At 38.1% G+C, this 21,466-nt stretch overlaps 1 protein-coding gene across 1 annotated transcript in view; it reads left to right on the top strand.

Moving 5' to 3' along the window:
- The first annotated feature begins 448 nt into the window (after positions 1 to 448).
- hgfb (hepatocyte growth factor b) overlaps positions 449 to 21,466 on the top strand; it is a 34,233-nt gene continuing 13,215 nt past the window's right edge. Inside the window, exons 1-12 of the mRNA XM_065283533.2 lie at positions 449 to 656; positions 2,374 to 2,530; positions 3,085 to 3,197; positions 4,580 to 4,694; positions 6,299 to 6,441; positions 9,349 to 9,469; positions 10,443 to 10,561; positions 12,037 to 12,202; positions 12,527 to 12,660; positions 18,854 to 18,947; positions 20,542 to 20,678; positions 21,417 to 21,449. Of these exons, the coding sequence (XP_065139605.1) occupies positions 608 to 656; positions 2,374 to 2,530; positions 3,085 to 3,197; positions 4,580 to 4,694; positions 6,299 to 6,441; positions 9,349 to 9,469; positions 10,443 to 10,561; positions 12,037 to 12,202; positions 12,527 to 12,660; positions 18,854 to 18,947; positions 20,542 to 20,678; positions 21,417 to 21,449 (1,381 nt within the window). The 5' untranslated portion in view covers positions 449 to 607. The remainder of the gene's footprint in view (positions 657 to 2,373; positions 2,531 to 3,084; positions 3,198 to 4,579; positions 4,695 to 6,298; positions 6,442 to 9,348; positions 9,470 to 10,442; positions 10,562 to 12,036; positions 12,203 to 12,526; positions 12,661 to 18,853; positions 18,948 to 20,541; positions 20,679 to 21,416; positions 21,450 to 21,466) is intronic.

Genomic DNA, 21,466 nt, shown 5'->3' on the forward strand with positions numbered 1-21,466 from the left:
CAGCTACCAGCTTATGCTGGTCTTAGCTGGATTTTTCAGTAGGGCAAAACCATCATAAATCAATTTGTGATAACGGGTGTTTTAGCATGACTGTGGTTACATAGTAATTTTTTTGGAACTGATAAAACGTGTAAACGATATACAGCAATTTCTTTAGAAGTAATTAGTATATATTGAAATGTAAGTGAGCGACCCAGAGTTTATCAATTCACAACTTTATTTCCGAACAGCGTCCGGGTAGATAGACAGCAGTGACGTCTCTTCATCACCGGTCAACCAAAATAAAGCATTTTTTACTTAACTTCCCGGATGGGTTCAACACCCTCCGTGTCGATCAGGATGCAATAATATGCGACGATGATGACAATATGTGGAGGAATGGACAGCGGCCGGACTCTTTAAAAGGGTTGAAAGGAAGGGGAGGGGGCGCGTGAGGTAGTCTCTGAGCTCGCGCTGATCTTCAGTCAGTCAGTTAGTACTGCGCGCGCTCGCTCACTGTCCGCGTTTCCTCAGCTGCAGAGTGATCACTTTCTTATTTATAAAGAGGAAAAGCAGCAAGACTTCTGTCATCATTCATTGGAGTATACATTAACCTCTCCAAAGCGACATGTGGATTTACAAAATTTTGCTCTGTGTGGCCGTTTTGGTTTACTCAGGTAAGTTTTTGGGGGGACCATCGGTGTCCACTTAAAGAACACCATTGTGATATAACACTTAGCAGTATGATGTTGTATAGCAAATATAAAATAAAACTGTGTAACATTTATTGTTGTTTAGTTATTGTTACTGCTACAATTAAACACAATTTTCAAAGGTGACGTATAATAAAATATTATGATATGCTGTATTGACAGTTTTAAATACTTTTTGAGAGAGTGACTTCAATATTACTTTTTTTAAGGTTTAGTAGTTTCAACTTAAATCTCATGTCTTAAAAACCATGGAACCATGCTTAATTATTGTAACTGTGTTCTGGAGATCTGCAGCAGGAGCGCGCTTTCTGTGCGCGAGCTTACAGCATGGATTTTAGCATGGATTTTTACATGAACGGTGTACTGCATGATACTTTCGGCAATTTTTGAGTTTTTTTTCTAGTATTAACATCTTTAAATGGTATTAAGCTTTGAACTGCTTTATTGGTCAACCATGTTTCCCGGCATTCTGCAGTTCGTGTTTATAACTTATGTATCACAATAACATTATGTTGCAATTAAACGTCACAGTTTCCAGACATTACATTGTGTTTTACAAAGTAAAAGTTCACAGATGTTGACATTCAGGTTGAGTGGGCCGTTTTTTCGTAAAACATCTGGATAAATGAGTCATGGACGATGTGCATGGAGTTTAAGTGAGAGTTAGATGAAGTGACAGAGGTCTGTGGCTTCTGTATGGCTAATAAAAATTCACAGAGAAACAAAAACAGATTTATTGCACAATGTCTTAGAAATAATATTGTCATATTTAATCAGCAGTACTTTAGTGATTTGGTTTGAATGCTTGTTGGGTTTAGATCAGATTTAGGTTTATATTTTTAATTTGAGAACAGTCTGTATAATGGGATAGTAATACCTTTGCTGAGTCATAAGAGAATAACCTGTGTGACAGTGGGGGCTTTACATACAAAATTAACCAGGAAATTTAGGTTAATGACAAAAGTCATGCTTTAATGCAATTGCTATTTTAGCAATTGGATGTTACTAAAATGCAGTGTCAGCTGCATGCAAGGATTGTAAAGTAAATGGAAAGTTCTGAAACTGCTTACTGTATCCTGTTGCTTAATCTGTCCTGTACAGTGTTTTCGTCAATAGATGTTTATACATCTTGACTGAAGCTTTAGTCTTCAAAGAGCATGACTGTCTGAGTACTTGTTTCACATTAGAAAGCACGCTTGTGTCTGGTCTTACAACATGATCTCTGTTGTCATGAAATCTGTGCTCTCCAACCATGTGCTAGACAGACAACTCTTACCGCTGCAGCTGACCATTGGAGGATAGATAGACCGAATATTTGGTGCTGTACAGCAGGATAAGAGCTGATTCCCATTGGCTTATAAAGTCATCTGCCTGTGTTACGATCCTAGACAGTGATTGATGCCCGTCTACTTACACAAACAGGATTCATTTTAATTAACCTTATTTTTCTCTCCACTGGCTTTATTTGCAATTTACTAGAAAAAGTACATTTGCTAGTGAAAACAATGCAATTTCATCATCTCACTTTCCTTTTTTATGCAATATGGTTTTTCATAGTCTCTCCTAAGAGACCTATAATGAGGCTTTTATTAATAGCGGTAAAATCAAGAGCCACCTGTTTCAAGCCAGATGTTTGGATTTTATGGTTAGTTCCCTCATTCATGTGTGTTTTGTGTGGCAGAAACTAAGAGGCATGCCCTGCAAGACTACCAGAAGACCGATGGCGTGCGTCTGGTGACGCCACCCGATTTGTCCTACATGTCCAAAGGCCGCAAGATGAGCGTGGGAAAATGTGCACGTCGTTGCACTCGCAACAGGAAGCTCCAATTCACCTGCAGGTACTGAGGTTTACAAAGTTCAACGCACAGAGACGCCCCACCTCACACACAGTCACGAACATACTGAAGGTCTAAATAAAAGATGCACATTTCTAGTTTACACCTTTACATACATATTTTGATTTGAAATAGTACCGGATTGGCTAATTGTGTGGTAGAATACAGTCCTGGAAGCAGAATATATTTTGTCAGTGGAAATCGCAGATCAGCAGTCCAACTGTTTCCTATTTTGATGTTTTAAGTCGATGACCCCTCGCTACTTCTGCATAATAATAAAATGCGCCCCTCATACATATTGCATAATGTCGCATGACAGTTGGCATTTAGCACTACTGCTTGTTTTTGTGGAAGTATCATGTGACTTTAACAGAAAAAATATTAGACAGCAGGATGAAAGTGGCAAAAATGGTTTGTCACAGCGATGCAATAAAAGAACCTTTATTCTATGCAGCCTAAGTTCGGCTGTTGATGTCACAGTCAGTTTTGTCATCCTGATAGCCATCTCTTTGTCTTCATATGCATAATATTAATATGTCTGCCATATGTCTTCGCAGAGCATTCATCTTTGATCAGAAAAGTACAAAGTGTCATTTGCTGTCGTACGACAGCCTCACTGTTGGCGTCCGGATAGAGAATGACTTCAACTTTGACCTCTATGAGAAAAAAGGTAAAAGATGCCTTATGTAATGTCTGCTGTTCTGAGGTTCATTTTATAACTTAAATATCATTCTGTTTAGATTTAGCTCCATACATTTTAGGAACCCTAATTAGAAACAGCTTTTTTGTCAAACAGTATACTAATGTTAGTCTGGTGTCTCTGCACTGTCCACTATTCTGGTGCTTTAGTCTTATAAACTATATATGTATAACTATATATGTATTGGCAACATTTCTTTATCTGTACACTGTTAGTGTTTGAATCTTTTTACATCTCAGTTTCAACACATGTAAAAGTGGAGCTTATGCTGGCATGATCCATTACTGTGGGATTTCATAATATAAAGAGCTGTTCTCATACCTAAGCCAAGCATCATTCATTGAATTTCAGTGTGAACAAATGTGAGATCAGTGTCCATGTGATGATGGCACACTCATGTAAGCACACACTTTGTCCATAGACACATTCCTTCATTCTGTCACCAATGTGACATGACAGAGCAAAATGATTTTTGCCAGTGACTCTGTAGAAAAGTCAGATTTTTCTTTTGGGACTTTTTGTGCACTGCTTTCGTCTATTTAAATCTACTGTATGTCCATCTTTATGATCGTTTTTGTGTTCATGCGTTTATGTCTATAAAATAGTTTATTTATATTTTTTCTACAATGTGCGTTGTAGCAAAGCAGCTTTAAAGGGACACTCCACTTTTTTATATAAAAATATGCTCATTAGACATTGCTAGTTAGACACTTGATTTTTATCTCTTAGAATCTATTCAGCTGATCTCCGCGTCTAGCGGTACCATTTTTAGCATATCTTAGCATAATCCATTGAATCTGATTAGACCATTAGCATCACACTCAAAAATTACCAAAGAGTTTTGATATTTTTCCAATTTTATACTTAAATGCCCGAAAATAGTCCCCTTGGTAACTTTCAATAGCTGGGGACTATTTTCGGGCACTGCGTAATATCATTGTGCCTGCTGCAGCCATGTTACGGCAGCAAAGTCTTTGATTAGTACGCCAGAATGAGAGTATAGTTTCTAGCCATATCAGCCTAGAAAATCTCAAGTTTAAATTTCTGTTCTTAGACTAGTACACAGTGTAACTACAGAAGAGTCAAGTTTAAAATAGGAAAAATATAAAAAGTCTTTGGTCATTTTTGAGCGCAATTCTAATGGTCTAATCAAATTCATTGGATTATGCTAAGCTATGCTAAATGTAGTACCGCCAGACCCGGAGATCAGCTAAATGGATTTCAAAAGGGGAGCTGGAAAATGAGAGCCTATTTGAATAAAAAGTGGAGTGTCCCTTTAAAGAAATATTTTTTTTAAGTATGAAAAAGACAATATTCTTATAACCTATTGTTGAACACTTGTCATCCTGTAGACTTTATGAAAGAGTGTATTATTGGCAATGGATTGAACTACAAAGGGAAGCGATCGGTGACGAAGTATGGAGTCCAGTGTCAACTCTGGAATTCAAAAACGCCCCATGAACACAAGTAAGTGCTTTACTCACTCTCTTCATCTCTCATTCTTCATTTGGTTTTTCTCTACGGGTAATTAAACTCAATTACCTACTATTTGTATTTTTCTGGTTGCTCTCAAAATTCTCTGGAGTGTTTTGAGGTCTCTTTGGTATGTTTTAGTTTTTTCATTTATGCACATATTTTACTATTGGATTGCTAAAGGCAAAACAGGCTACATGAGTTGTAAAAATTTCCATTAATCTCTAATGCTAATGAATGCACAGGTTTATTCAACTTGATTGACTCATTCGAGAGTTCACGCTTCTGGACTGGAGCACTGTGGAGACAATTAGGTCAATGACAGGAACTCCAAGAGCAAAGACTTACTTCTGTACTCATTTTACCAAAAATAGATATTTCTGTACAATCCCTTTACATAAACATTTTAAATCAAGTTTTGTCAATAGATTTGTTGACACAAATTTAAAAAAAAAAATTCAGAACTCGTATGGAGCGCTGGAGCAGATGTCATGTTTAGAGGATTTAAGGGTTAGTAAACAAGTGGGAGTTTGAGTGAAAGCAGAGCAAACATAAGATTTTTAACGCATAATGAGTTTTTGATAAGGGTTCATTACGGACTTCATAAGGGATGCTTAAAACTGCATAGTTGTTATTTCAGTTTACTGCCGTTACTATAAAGTGAATGTAGATTTTTGCTGTATAAAAAGCTTTTACACTAAATTTAAATGTTACCTTTCATAGTCTTTGAAACTTATGCTTTCAACTTCTCTTGTCCAATTTTTCTCTCTTCTTTTACTCATTATATCTCTCTAATGGACAGCGCTACTGTTTCAAAGACAGCTTTTGATATGCTTGACTCTGAAAGATCGCAGACACGTTTTATCAGCTGAAAACCAGTGGACCTAAACGTCCCAAAATATCACGCAGGCCTGTAGCTCACATAATTTGTAAAAGATTGCTAGTTTATCTTTGTTCATCATTCATTGTGAAATTGGTTAATTTATGTTATGAATGCCAGAGGCATACACAAAAGATAATTACTGCTTGGCTACAGGCATCAATTTATTAATGAATTACAAATCTTATAACCATGGATAAAAGATTTTTGGAGAAAAGTATCCTGACTTCTTGTTCTAGAGTGTAAAGGTGCACTGGAAAAAAGTTTTACCTCTAAAGAAATAAACAGTGATTTGAAGTCCCAATGACAGCCAAGAAAAAGTTTTATTCTGCCGAATTGAGACATACCAACTTTTCCTGCTGGAGCACCTGTTACTGAACACTTAAAGCATAGTTCAGTCCGTCAAATTTTTGTAATCGTGCATACTTTTTACGCGTAATGTAGGTTATGCCTGCGCGTACAGGAGAATGTAGGATGTTGCTCAGGAGATGCATTGCATTTTGTATCAATGCGCATTCACCGAACGTCTGTGTATACGTATGAGTCAAATAAACTATATTTTGCAAAGCTCAAATTTACTCCTTGGTTGTCTAACCAATGGTAAACATAAATAATGTCTCAATTTTAACATGCAGGTCTTTCAAATGGTATGTTTGTCATGGATCTCTCAAGCATCTGAGTTCAGTCTTTTTGATGTTTCTCTACTTCTTTCCATTAGTTTCTTACCCAAGAGGCACAAGCACAGAGATCTGAGTGAGAACTTATGTCGTAACCCAGACAATACTACAACAGGGCCCTGGTGCTTTACAACAGACCCCAGAATACGCCACCAGGACTGCAGCATCCCACAATGCTCGGAGGGTGAGTCTGCGCCTATATTCCTATATGCAATTGACTATATTATAAATGCTTTTTTTTTAAATGTTGCTCTTTCTTACCTCAAAAGACTTAATGAAGTTCTCAGTTATGTATTTTTCAAGAACCAACTCGATGTGAAACGTTCCTTTTAAACTAACTTATAATACAAATGGCTTAAGACTAAAAATAAGAATAAAAACACACAGTAAGACAGTTGTTCAAATAATCGCAAAGTTTATAATTGATTCTTGGATAGAATGTTATGGAAAACACATCCATATTGTAGTCTTGATTGCGGACTTTAGTATATTGGATGAAGATGTTTGAGTCAGCTTGATGTCTGAAACTTTAGAGGGGACATACTTTATATGATGTTCCTATGGCTTAATATTCAAGAGAAAAATCTATAAAGCACACTTTACCAAGTCTTCATTTCTCCATATACTGTAAAAAGCCTCTTTGATGTTGCTTAAAGTTATTTGGTGTATTTTGTGTAATGTGTTTACGTGGTTTATGGTTCAAAAACACATTATTTTCCACATACCGTCTCAGTGGTCTCCAACATGGTGTCTGCTTGTATTTGCCAAACTGCATGCTATGCACAAAATAAGAAATGCACACATTTTTGATGCAGGCACTAGCAGCAAGGACATTAAGACGATTTCGAGTCCCATATATGGTAAAGACAAAGTCAGCTGATACAGCTAGATGATCAGTCACATTTGCTACATCAGAATTTATTCTGCAAATTCATTTCCATCTACCATTATTCGCATTTACTCTAAAACCAACTCAAGCGAGCGTAAAAACTTTCGTTTTTTTGCGAATTTAATGGATAGTTCGGCCAAAAATGATATTAAACCCATGATTTACTCACCCCCAAGCTGTCCGAGTTGCATATGTCCATCGTTTTTCAGACAAACACTTTTTCGGATATTTTAGAAAATGTTTTAGATCTTTCAGTTGATTAAATGTAATGTAACGGGGTCCACGACCTTCAAGTCCAAAAAACGTGCATCCATCCTTCACAAAATAAATCCGAACAGCTCCAGGATGATAAACAAAGGTCTTCTGAGGGTAATCCATGCGGTGTTGTTGTAGAAATATCCATATTTAAAACTTTATTAACGAAAATAAATACCTTCCGGTAGCGCCGCCATCTTAGACTCCTCTGTATTCAGGAGAGAGTATTAGCGTAGTGTACGCACTTTTCTTAGTGACGTATGACATATTCGGAGGGCGGAGGCACAGAGCAGCAGCAGAGTAGCCTCCGTAGGCTGCGTAAGCTCTCATCCTGAATGTGGACGCGACTAAGATGGCGGCGCTACCGGAAGGTATTTATTTACGTTTATAAAGTTTTAAATATGGATATTTCTACAACAACACCGCACGGATTACCCTCAGAAGACCTTTGTTTATCATCCTGGAGCCGTTTGGAATTATTTTGTGAAGGATGGATGCACTTTTTTTGGACTTGAAGGTCGTGGACCCCGTAACATTACATTTAATCAACTGAAAGATCTGAAAACATCTGAAAACATTATCTAAAATATCCAAAAATGTGTTTGTCTGAAAAACGATGGACATATGCAACTCGGACAGCTTGGGGGTGAGTAAATCATGGGTTTAATATCATTTTTGCCCGAACTATCCCTTTTAAGACTTTTTTATATGTAATTTGGCTATTTCATCACTCGTTGCGATACATCAAAATGCACATAAAATTGGGATGATGGAAACTCAGCTAATAACTCGTGTCTCTGAGACTTTGGGATTTGTAACTTTGCAGATTGTTTAAATGTACTAACGCACACTTACACACCAAAAAAAATGTAAATGTAACAGAAAATAGGTGCTTTTTAATATCATTGCTCTTAGGAGAAACTGAGTTGACAAAGAGGTGTGTGATTTTTTTCATCTTCCCTATGTATTTGCGTTTTAACACGGGAACGGTTGAGCATGAGCGAGAACAACTAACACTATAGTTATTGTTGCACTATATAGCACTATAAAGTTATTTAGCATATTAAGAACTTCTTTCTCATGTGAATTGCATTTGCTTAAATTGGATTTAAACTTAATCTTTTGCAGAAAAGTGAAAGTGTTTTGATTGCCTGGGGATTTTCAAATCGGCCGAGAGAGACACTTAAATAAAGAGGGGCTTTCGGTAGAGATAACAATCCGATCAACATAAAAGAGTCTCTTGTCTGTTTCGAAAGTTGTGGGGTGAAATATTGCTTTTATCCAAAGCGACTTACAAAGATAATGAAACAATAAAGCGATTTGTCACATATATAAAGAAATGTGCAATTTTCTATAATCATAAACACACACAATGATTTGGTGAAAGTGTCCGGCATTAACATCTGTTTCTGGTACAGCAATCTGCTCCTAATACTGCCGTTTGTACAAGTAATAACGGGCTTTAGAGACATCACTCTGGCTGTGGTGACCCCCATCTGCTGTAACGTTTGGTTCGGCCCTGCAGTGACTAAGCTCTTACTAAGTTCTGTAATAATAATTACACATCGCTTTAACCTTTCATTATATAAAAACTGTTGGAAGCTGCAATGTACCTTTGGGGTTAAATGGGTGGTACGCCTGCCCGATAAATTGAGGTGTCAGATGATTTATTTTTACGACATATTAGGGTCACATATGTCTCATAATTGCTCATCTTTAAGATTAATATGATTACACTCCCAGAAGTCATTAATCTTCTGTGTTTAGCCTACGCATAAGTAACATGCAAATATACTAACAGTATTCTGACAGAGTTGCATTCTTAACATGAAACCCAGGGTTCAAGCCATTTGAGTCATGCTCCACAAACATCCTAATGCAGCTCAGCTGGAATCTTTTTGGTCTGGTTTTCCTGGTTAACATTCTTGGCATGTTACTTATCCATAGTGGAATGTACAACATGTAATGGAGAAAGCTATCGTGGACCCATGGACCACACGGAGAGCGGACGGGAATGCCAACGCTGGGACCTTGAGGAACCGCACAAACACCTTTTCCACCCCAAAAGGTAGGAGCCCACCGGAAAGGGGCAAATCCTAAGGGACGACATCAATCAGCTAGACTTCAGGAGATCTGAGGTGGTCAGACTGTATCAATTAGCGTGGGAGGCTTTTTCAATTTAGCATGTTAAACGTTTGTGGGCATGTTATGGTTTTCACAGAAAGGAGAAACACACCTGTAGAAAGATCTGCCGGGATTTGTTGAGCAGAGGAAAATTGGGGTTGTAAATGTAACTGTGGAAAACATCTCCGCTATTCTGTCTAAAATCATAACGTGATGGTATACAATGCTATGAAAGCATTTTGTTTCGGAAAATATAAGTCACTGTAGTCTGTTTGGACCTTATTTAAGTCCAGTCTTTATGCATTTTACCAAATTACATGGTTTGTGTACCATAGCCAAAAAATAGTTGACCTGATGTACAAGTAAGCATTTTCCGACCAATAAATAGTGTTTTTATTTAACATGACCCTCCCAGTGCCCCAGTTACATCTTTACAGTTCTGGGAAACAACAATATTGTTAATGTTGAAATAAATGTCAGTTTGTTTAAATACTCTCCCTTAAGAGTCTCTAAACACACAAAGACACATTTTTTACATGTCAGATTGTGTGCATTTACCTAATCCGGAATGGCATTTGTGAGCAACATTTAAAATATTTGAAAACTCAATACTGTGTTTCCACTTGACCTCATGAGAACTGTGTCATGTCTCTGTTTGATATAAATTGGGAAATCAAATGACTTTTCTGTGAACTTGCCCTTAGCCTAGCCTGAACTACAAGACAAAAGCTTGTCGTCCCTTCATGTTTAAGGTCTGAAAGATTGTACGTGGAGGGAAATGAGCTTTTGTCTGGATTAAGAAATGTACCAGTAGCCTGTTTTGAATTTTGATCAGGTTATCAAAATGTTATACTGACTGTGTACTGGGATATCTAATATGTGTCATGCAACTGTTCATGTTGCTCTTTCTCTGACAGGTACCCGGATAAAGGTTTGAAGGACAACTACTGTAGGAACCCAGACGGGCGCCAGAGACCCTGGTGTTTCACCACTGACCCCAAAACACCATGGGAGTACTGTAACATCAAACAGTGTGGTGAGTGTGTGCGCGTTTGTGTCTTATGTGTAAGATGAAGAGAGCGGGAGAAGGACAAAAAGAAGCGAACAAGAATCAAAAGAGGCAGAGTTTGCCAAATTTACAACTTCCTCTTCCTGAAGCCTTGGCTCCCCTCTCGTTTTGGGACCCTCACAGGAATGTTGTTTGTAACCGGCAAAGAGAAGGAGGGTCCACCTATAAAATTCTCTCTATCTGTCTCTCCACGGCTCTTGCACCATCGTTTTAGTAATGTGCCTCTGTGTTTATTTTTCCTCATCAGTGTAGTAATGCATGCCCTTATCTGCATGAGAGAAATGTGCTTAAGTTTCAAGTGCTATGTAAACCTTCTACGCCAAAGACAAAACACACGTGTGCGTTTCTTCCCCTTAGCGTTCTCAAGCAAGCTGTGCGCGCAAGCGCCCGAAAACCTATTATTGTAATGACACCCCCCACCTGCCTCCGTTTATTTTTATTAGCGAGGCGATGGCGTGTTGGTTCAAGCGGAAAGTGAGGCAGAAACACAGGCGTCTGAAGGACGTCGCAGAGCTTTGTTTTTCAGAGCTATTTGGCATAGTCGCATCGTAGCCTTAAGCGCAAATCCGTGACTGATTCCCCAAGACAGTGTGGATTACCGTCCTGGGAGAAACTTTTCAGCGCAATTTTCCCGTTTGCCAAAGCAGAGTATCTTTTCAAACACCTCGCATTTGTCTCAATAAGCATCTTAGCCATGTATGTCCCTAACCTCCCACCTGTGGAAACTATCATAGCAACGTCTACTTAGCGTCTACATCCTCCTTAACAAGACAATTTGATCCTTTATAAAGCTAGACATACTCTTAAAAATTATCACAGCTCTCAAGGAAACACAGCTAGGCTTTAAGGCACAAAATGCCTCTTTGTTTCCCAGCTGCTTGATCTTTACGTATGTCTGGATGGCGATACACACCACTGCCTGATTAAAGTGCTTGAACGGTGCTAAACAACGCTAAGCTAGCATTACTCAAATATAATAGCAGCGCATACAGTGGGATCCACTGTATAAACATTTTTTATATCTCTTGAAATGCTCACAGCATGTTGGACAAGTTCGACTTTAGGCATCATTAGCAGGATTCTGGCCCATGCTGTTAGCTACGCCAATGGGAGGTAAAACAAAAACTGTCTCTAATGAACATAATTTATTGCTATGAGATGCATAGGCAAAAACAATAATATATCTGCATTGTTTAAGCCTAAAATAGCTCTCAAGACTACTGTTTCAGCATTTTTCATAGACTTACTGATGCATTGACTCAGTTTGAAAACATTCATTGTGGACAAAGCTGTTGTTATTTCTCCCTGAGGCCATGCTGTCTTAAAGTTATAGGGAAGCCATGATTCACGTTCATCATGCCTAAGGAGTGATATTATCCTGTATTTTCTCACTCCCTCTGTCTCCATGTTTATGTCTTATGTTTATGTCACCGTTTACTCAGACCAAGACAACAGCAGCAACATTGACAACACGACAACCTGCTTCTTTGGACGTGGGGAGGGTTATCGGGGGACAGTGGGTATCACTCCCGACGGAGTAACCTGCCAAAGATGGGATGCCCAGTTTCCCCATCGACACTCATACACTCCTGAAAACTACAGCTGCAAGTAAGAACATAACTTTTAAAATAGCAACCACATGTAAAACTGTCTGTTCATGGATATTCAGACTCTCCAGGGAACACATACTGTGTGTAAATTAAATGCACAGTAAGTCGCTTTGGATAAAACATCAGCAAAATGCGTAAATACAAAACGTATTGTTCAAACCCTAATCCTATCATAAAATGTGGTTACACAATTAAATCATTTGTACAAGCATCAGATTGTTATTGTGATTGTATTTGTGACATGAATGTTTTCTTCTCTAGACTGTTAACTAATGTCATAGTCAAGGTCATAATATGTAATTTATGCGTTTATGTACTACAGGGATCTCAGGGAGAACTACTGTAGAAATCCTGATGGTCGTCAGTTTCCATGGTGCTTCACTACTGACCCCAATGTACCTGTTGCATTCTGCACCAACATCCCTCGCTGTGAAGTCACAGCCTCTGAATCTGAAGGTGAGTAGTTTTGAATTTAGACAACACACCTGCAGTTCACCCAAATACTGTATAATGCATATGACTATGCATATTGCATACAAAAGTGTCAATCTTTGCAAAATGGCAAGCTCACATACGTCTGCTGCACCTTTATTATATTGTTAAACCATGCAACCACTCAACCATTTCCAAATGTTTCTTAAAAGCATTATACTAAAACTTAAAACCATTATTTAGGGAAGTTATGTGAGTATAGTTATCATGTTCATGACAGTGGGGAATGTACAGTCCCACCCAGAGCTACTGCATTAGTGCTTCTGTGTTTGAACTTGGTGAACTTGGTGATCAGGGAATGGCATTGCCTTATTGGGTAACTTTAATGTTGAAGAGTTTTGAGTTGTTCTCAAACCTATTTGTCATGAGAAAGTGACAAGATGAAAACCACTATTTTCTCTTACAAACTTTCACATAGCATCTTTAGGTTATAATAACATAAAAAATTTAAATCCATAATTCGATTTTCAAACATTTATTATAAAAAAAATCTGCAAAATACAATAAATCCAAGTTTTTTTCTCCAAAATGCTATAAATCTATTGAATTAATATATAAATGTGCATTTATCTTTGCCATGTTATATTCATTTAGTTAAGTAATGGTATCCACTGATAAAAAAACATTAATGGCATTCATCAAAATACTTACTTTGTCATATTAAGATCACTGTCATTGCTGATGTCATCCTTGGGACATCGTCGCTTAACATTTTTCGACAGTGATCAGCTATAAAATGTTTTGGTCCTGCTCGATTTTCGTTGACTTTGAGTAAAATAATGGAAAGATTTTCATAAGATCCTCAGGGGTCAAAGTTTTATCATGAAAGAAGCTTGATGCTGTTGTGTGAGAACAAGCAACAGCCGGCATTTTTCCTTCGCCCGAGTGGCTTACATTTCTACAGTTTATCAATGCCATCAAAATTATTATTTTGTTTTTGTTTGTTTGTTGATCATGAAGTACAAAATAGATGAGAAAAACTATTAAATAAAGTTTAGTTTCACGTGCGCACGTGAAACTATTGCATGCTCACGTGAAACTTTCCCTTTCACATGCGCACGCGATAGTTTCACTTAAAAAAAATTCTGCACATGAAGGTTCAGTGTTTCCTCTAGCATTTTTTTCCAGCTGTGGCGGCAGGGAGCGCCCATGATGATTATAAATTTACTTTATTTTTTAATGTAGAAAATAGGCTACAGTAAACTAACATGTTTTTTTTTTATAATTTTCATGCTGTCATTTATATTTCCTTATATTTATAGCATATTGCTTTTCTATGTTTGATCTAAAATTGTATTTTCTTAAAAAATACGTTTTACAGCTTCGTACGGATCTTTCATTGTAGTTTTAATTTAGTGTGCAAGTTCGTGCTTGTGTTTAGCGTTACAGAGCTGTAGCAAAGTCACGCACAATCCTGTTTGATAATATGCACCGCTGTGATTGACAGAACATCCGAACAGTTATCCGACATCAGCAGCAATTTTATTCCACAACCGACCCGTTTGACATAAAGACCCCGACCCGGTCACACCGCAAATTGCGCAGTTAAATATAAACCTTTAACGGTCTAACATTTTGGTGTTGGATGTTAGACCCACAATTAACTCTATTGAGTCCCGACCTGCATCTACAACGCAAATGACACGTTAATATTATTACACTCGTTACCTCAAATATTATGCGTTTTACCCCGACCCTCCTATCTAAAACAGATGAAACAGTCTCACCTTCTGCCTCAAGTTTTTATTACCAACGTACTTCTCTTCCCACAGGAATAATGCAAGTTTCCTTCCAAACAGATTCGACTATTAATGTCTTGCAGTCCCATATAAGTAGTATTCAGTATTTAGCCTTTTGTTTTTAGACAAATATCTTATCATTTAATGTGAAACTTTGTGAGTGTCGATCTAAAGCACAGAAGATTGACAGCTGAGTGGTCAGCAGTGCGCTGCGTTTATAGCCTATATTCTGGATAACTAATGGCCTGATAAGTTGATAATATGAGTACAGTGATTACAAATGAATGTCCAAAAAACTCGTAATATGTTAAATCGAAAAGTTTAATTATGTCATTTCTCGCAGCCCTGCGCTGCGTCGGTGTAAATGCGCCGGTGAACATCATACGCGTGATGACCTTGCACCTTAAATTAGCCTAAATTTACTGTCATACAGATAAAAGTAAAACAACATTCGAAACTGTAAACTGTATTTTTATTTGTGTAAACTAACAATAAGGAGAAAACATTGTGCTTATTTAAAATAATTAAAAACATGACGTGCTTTCTGCTGCTTTGGTTTTAGAGCGCGTCACAAAAAAGAACAGAAACTCAAATACTTTTTTATTCGTTTTGTCAATCTGATAATTATTTAAGTGTAACATATTTCGTGTAGGCTTATTTATTTTATTATTATTTCTCAAAACAGAGACGTAGCCTAATCATCATCTGTTGATTTAAATCTATTTGTGCATTAAACTAAACCCGTGGGGGAAATTATGATATTTTAGGCGATTTATTTATAAACGAGTTTACAACGCGAATCCAGAAAGGAATTTATGTATTTTTAAAGACAGCCAGTCTGACAGGGCTATTTATTTTGCGAGCTGCCGCGGGTTTTGTCTAGAAGGGATACAGCAAATGCAGAAAAGTTAATGATTAGATTTGGAGGTAGGATTATTTGGATGAAAACAGCGGCTCTGGCTAAATGAGATACAAATACATCCTACAATCGTGTGAAAGTTTGTGTTTAGAGTTGGGTTTGGGCGAAGGATTAGGACAAAACAGTGCTCATCCGGCAAGATTTCGTTTGCTGTATCCCTTCTATCCACAACCGAAGGCGTGGCGTGGATGTTTTAGGCGTGGCGGGCCGCCACGGTAGAATGTATATAGCGGAAACATTGAGGTTTTTGTGTGAGCACATGAAAGTTTCACGTGAGCACATAAAAGTTTCACGTTAGCACATAAAAGTTTCACGTTAGCACATGAAATTAAACTTTTGATTTTTTTTACTCCAATGTCACCTTAGGGGCTCGGTATGATACAATACTGATTTTGGTGGTAGCTATTTTTTTTAAATGGCGTTTATTGCGTTTTGGAACCAAACTCTTCATATATTCTCCATTATGTATTAATAAAATTTGATTTAAGGGATATTTTAAATTTGCATTTGGGCCAACATTTATGTGATTGGCAGAGAGATGTGCAGTAAGTACACCTCATTTCCATGCCGGACCGATCGCCGTTTTAATTCCTGCTGGGTTGGGTGTGAGTAGGACCGGTAAGTAAAGTAAACCTCACTCCCCAACTACAAGAGGTGGTCTGGCAACAGACGCTGGAGGTCATGGCCTTTAGCCTCCTTGTTAGAGCGTCCAAATCCCATGACGGACCGATCACCGGTTCGAGTCCCGCTCGGGGCAGTTGCGAGTAACATCTAGTATACATGTGTGTTCAATGAGAGTCGAACCTGTGACCTTAGGGTTGTCAGTAGCATGCTCTACCAATTGAATTGGAGACTTGTGTGTTGGTACTAGGCAGATTAAATGTTTTAGATCCACAGTAAGTTCTGGTAGTGATGATTTCAGATATCTCTGTGCTCTTGAACAAAGTCATTTAAACCTCAATTGCTTCCAAAGTGTTAGGGCATGTTTGACCCTTACTTTGCCTCATTTCTGTATAGATGTGTATTTCTGTACTCGTGACTGTGAATTATGCAAGAGAGTAAATTCCAGTACAGCAGGCGACTACTTTGACGGCGACCGTATTACTAACTCTTATTTACTTTGCGGGAAGATGTTTATAATCTACTGCCTCAGTCTTGTTTTCCATGATGTTATGATTGGAATTCTTCCAAACCGATTTTCACTGCATGTGAAAAGCAATAAAAATGAGGCCATACCTTTTGAAGTCCTGCCTCTTTTGCATATCAAAAACAACCCTCAAAAACTTCCAGGCCTTTGTTCATAATAAACCTCGCTTCAAGACTTGGTATATATGCAACTTTTTTCATGATGCTATAGAATATCGTAGGTACTCTTTATCTTCTGTCAGTGCCGATCTCCACGGTCACTAATGGGGGTTGTTTGAAACATGTGCAGCGAGAAGGAGACACAATGTGGGAATGAGACAGCACGACTTTAGCATTAATCATTGCCGACAGCTATGTGTGACTGGCAGGACCCAGGAGATGGTTCATAGAAGGACCCGGCATTCGTTGATGTTAAGATCGATTTATCTGGTGTTCCAATTAAGGCCGTAGGGACGATGGTTCGACTATTACGGTGCACTGGGAGCCCTGTTGTCTTTCCATAAGCACTGTTTCCACAAACCCGCTGTGCTTCTTTAAGCACCATTGCTTTTGGGGTTCAATAATAATTTTAAGGCATTTATCTTACTTAGCGCTTGATAAAAGCAAAGCTCTGATTGGGCAATTAAATATGTGGATTTCCTTGAACATATGGGATTGCTCATACCTTAACTAATATTTATCAGTACTTGTTAAGACAAAACCTTAAAGGTGCAGTTTGTTTCTTTTAGTAGGATCTCTTCACAGAAATGCAATATAGTGTACATAACTATGTTATCAGTGGTATATAAAAACCTTACATAATGAACTGTATTGTTTTTATTACCTTAGAATGAGACGTTTTTATCTACTGCCATCATTTTTCTACAGTAGCCCTAAATGGACAAACAGCTCTACAGAGCGCTTTTCTTCCCAACATTGTCTCAAATGATGAAATGTTTTGTCCTGTGGCAGCAATACTGTAGATTCTCATTGCGTTTTGAAATTTGAGGTTGGTTGCAATTCGCAATCTCATTGCTAGATGCCTCTCAGTATTGCATTTTGGCTATTTTAAAGGCAGGGTATCTAATTTTGAAAAATGCCAACGGTAGCCGACTAGCAATGAAATCACGATCCCACCCTCCATTCAAATCGCCATCCAAAGTCACGCCTCTTTCAAAACACATAAACATGCATAGATCAGACGGTCACATCTCATGTCTCATTCACCAGTGAGAAAACTTTGCAGTACAAAGTGAATAACATTTCCAAAATAACCAACATAAACAACTGGTTTACATCAGAATAAGTTAAAGCACACTTTCCGTTGTGTAGACATGGTAACTATATCGTTATGCTAATCCGTAAACGAACACAAATTTCATAAGCAACACAATGTTTCATCAAAGCAGAATATCTGAATCAATCTAAATACAAACATATCGCATACCTACCTTACCAAAAGAAACAGTGCAATGACCCTTTCAGACCCTTTGCCTCCTGCAGCTGTTTGCATCTCGTGGTAAAGCAGTAAAGTTACCGATGTTAATTTGGGTTTTTGCTCTTTGCAGATCCAGGCAGTTATTGCTGTTGTTGTTATAAAAGATGTATTTCGTGTTGTGGCTCCTGTGCAGGTTGTCAATTCAGCAGGAAAGTTCTCGCTGTTTACAGACAGGAGGTGAGCGCACGTGACGCCCCGATGACGTATGGTGTCTGCGTGAACAAGCTGCGTGGTTACATTCAAATTACGCTTACGGATGAGGGACAAATAAGGCAAAGTCCGTTCGAACCGAGATCTATGATTGGTTGAACATTTTTTGGTCCTACGCCTTTCACAGATGACATAAATTTCTACAAATACATTTAAACAACTTAACATAGTGTTTGCTATCAGGATGTGAGGAGACTTTTAACCAGCATAACTAAAAATGTTTCTGGATCAAATGAGATACCCTGCCTTTAACTTGTCCCACACCAAACGTTATAAATGATACCTCAAACCATGTGAATTACGCGGAAAGGTGTGCTAACAAAGTAAAAATTTTACTTGCATTACTTTTAAAATGTATGCATTTTGCGGTTTCTTTTATCCAAAGCAACTTACATTAGCATTTAAGCTACACTAATTTATCAGTATGTGTGTTCCCTGGGAATCGAACTTACAACCTTTGCACTGCTAACACAATGAGCTCCAGGAACATTACAATGAATATCATTGAATGTCTTATGGGGAGATTGGAGCCAGTAAGCCAACCAGAAAAAAATCTATTTTACTACAATTGCACCGTTTTAATATTGTGCCATCTATAATTTTGTTGGACTGTTGATGTACTATGAAAATGTTTTCACTAGTTTTTTTTTTATTTGTTTGTTTCAGAGTGCTACACAGGCATCGGTGAAACATACAATGGCAAACAGGCAAAAACTCGGTCTGGCATCCCCTGTACTCCATGGAAAGACCACAGTGAAAAGTAAGACAGATGTTAAAGAATATATTGTATTCATGCATATACCAAAAAGTGAAAGAGTGTGATTTTGACAGAGTATGATTGGTAAATTATTTACTTAGTTATTACAGAATATTAATAAGAGGATAAAAGAAAATATTTGACCTTGAAAAAATACCACACTTCAACTTTAAACTTGAATAAATAGTTTTCTTTTTATGTAGACACATAAAAACATTTCTCCTTTAATTTTCTACAGTATGGTATCAAGCAGCACCATCATTTATATTAGTACATCACAAAGTCAGGGACGTTCACTCAGTTTCCATGGAAACAAAATCAGGTCCACATCTTCCCATGTAGTATCTCAAGGACAATCGCATGATTTCTTTGTGGTACTGTACAAGGTGAACAACTTCATTCAGTCATGGTTCAAAGGTCATGCACAGCAAGTTGCCATTGAATCAGTAAGAGTGATAAAATGGGACAGATACCATGCAGCACATCTCATGTTTTTATAAATTTTTTAATTTATTTGAACATTCAGCAACAAGCATATATCAAATATGCATGTGCAAGCTTTCTAACAGGTTTATGAAATCTAGTGAGGTCTGTTTCCTTAAATACATTTATTGTTTTGACTGTTTGATGGTGCTTTGGCACATTAACAGTGACTCACCACAGTGTTTGTGTGTGCGCATGTGTTTAAATCTCAGAGGAGACGAATTTCAGTTCCGCAACAGGTCTGTGTTTTTACTGCCGTCCACATTCACCCTGAGATGTGTGGCGTTAAATAACTTCCTAGTTTTATGAACAAGTTCCAGGTCAAAGGTCGCCCCTCCCAGACCTGCCAGACCCTGGTTGTGCATTGATGTAAACCACAAGGGCCGCAGAATTGTCACGCCGTGTTTGTTTTAGTTGAGAAAGTAGGACCCTTGTCGTTCCTAAGGAAGAAAAACACTTTTAGCGGAGGACCCACATTCTGGAGAACTCTAATTGACGGTAAATGGGTAGTGACTTAATTCCTTAAAAATTGCAGGCAGGTCATCCCAGCTGGAACGGGATTCTTTAAGGCAACCTTCTGACCCCCAATACTTCCCTTTTCTTGCTTTAACCCCTTTCTACGAACACATCAAAGCCAATCAGCTCCTTTATTTGGCTCGCAGCCTGTGAGTCGCCTCGGACAGGTTGCAGGGGTCACTGCTAAGCGAGCATTGGGCATAAATCATTTGCCGTAGCGCTTGTTGTTTAATATGAGTGTCTTTTCATCCGTGAATCTTCCTAAATCTGGAAGATTTTTAAATGATAATGTGGAAAAGTTTAGAGGAACATGAGTAATGCAAAAGCTAAATACTTTCCTCGTGTCTCCAGAGAGGAGCTCCATGCAGCTGGGGCTAAAGCTGTTTCTTTAGACTCTTTTCCTAATGGTTTTAGATGTATTTTCCTTTTACAGACACTAAATAAAATTAGTTATACAGTCATACGTTTATCTGAATGATGCACCTGTTTATGACGTTCATAGATCGAAATTGAATATGTTACATTTGAAACGTGTTTATTTAAAGTTGCAGATGTTCTTCAAATTTGCTCAAATGTTGAGATTTGTTTTTGTTCCTAGTAAAGAAAGAAATGTGGACTTTATGACGGCCGAACAGGGGAAGAACTTCTGCAGGAACCCAGACAAGGACAAGCATGGCCTGTGGTGTTTTACCAACAGTTCATCCATCCCTTGGGACTACTGCTCCCTTAAACCCTGTAAGTTAGCCGAGCTGAGAGTTGCCAGTCGAAACAGACGTTACCTGAACCAACCTGATACAAAATGCCAAAAGCTATAGTGTTTTAAATTATACCACTACTACATTTCAGTCGGACTTCCTTAACAGCACAAGTCACTTTCCATATAGATATCTCTACTTATAGTTAAGTATGACTGTTGAGTATGTTATACAATGACATGTCTGACCAAGAAAACATCTGGAATGCATGAAGTTCTAACACAACAGGGATCCCGTACATAGACATCATGCCCTCATATTGCGGTATCATGCTGTACTGTTGACTTTTGCTCTCATCGCAGGCTCACATTGAGCGTGCAGGCCATGTGTTATGAATCTACATACGGGGCATCAATCACTCATATGCATAGACATGCACTTTCCACAGAGGTTGTAGTTTAATTAAAGAGTGTAAAGTCCAGGTGGCTCGGACTGTCAACACTCCCTTTGTCTCTGTCACACACACCCGTACACACACAGCAATGTTTCACATTCATACGTTACACTTCAGTGTTGTCTGGCCTAACTGATCCCACATGCTGGACCAAGACTAATCCTCATGATGTTGCTAAAGACCTCACACACACTTTTGCACCAAATTATACTTTAAACAACCATCACACAAGTGACAACGCTTTTTTGGGGGTTCATTTTTCATGCATATTCATTGCAACATTTACAGCATGATGTTGATTTTTCTTTATCCTTTCTTTTTTAGGTCAAGCTTCACAAAACAATCTGCCACCAAAAGGTAATCATGTTTGTTCA

Source organism: Paramisgurnus dabryanus, chromosome 9 (assembly GCF_030506205.2).
Source record: "Paramisgurnus dabryanus chromosome 9, PD_genome_1.1, whole genome shotgun sequence".
Taxonomy (NCBI): Eukaryota; Metazoa; Chordata; class Actinopteri; order Cypriniformes; family Cobitidae; genus Paramisgurnus; species Paramisgurnus dabryanus.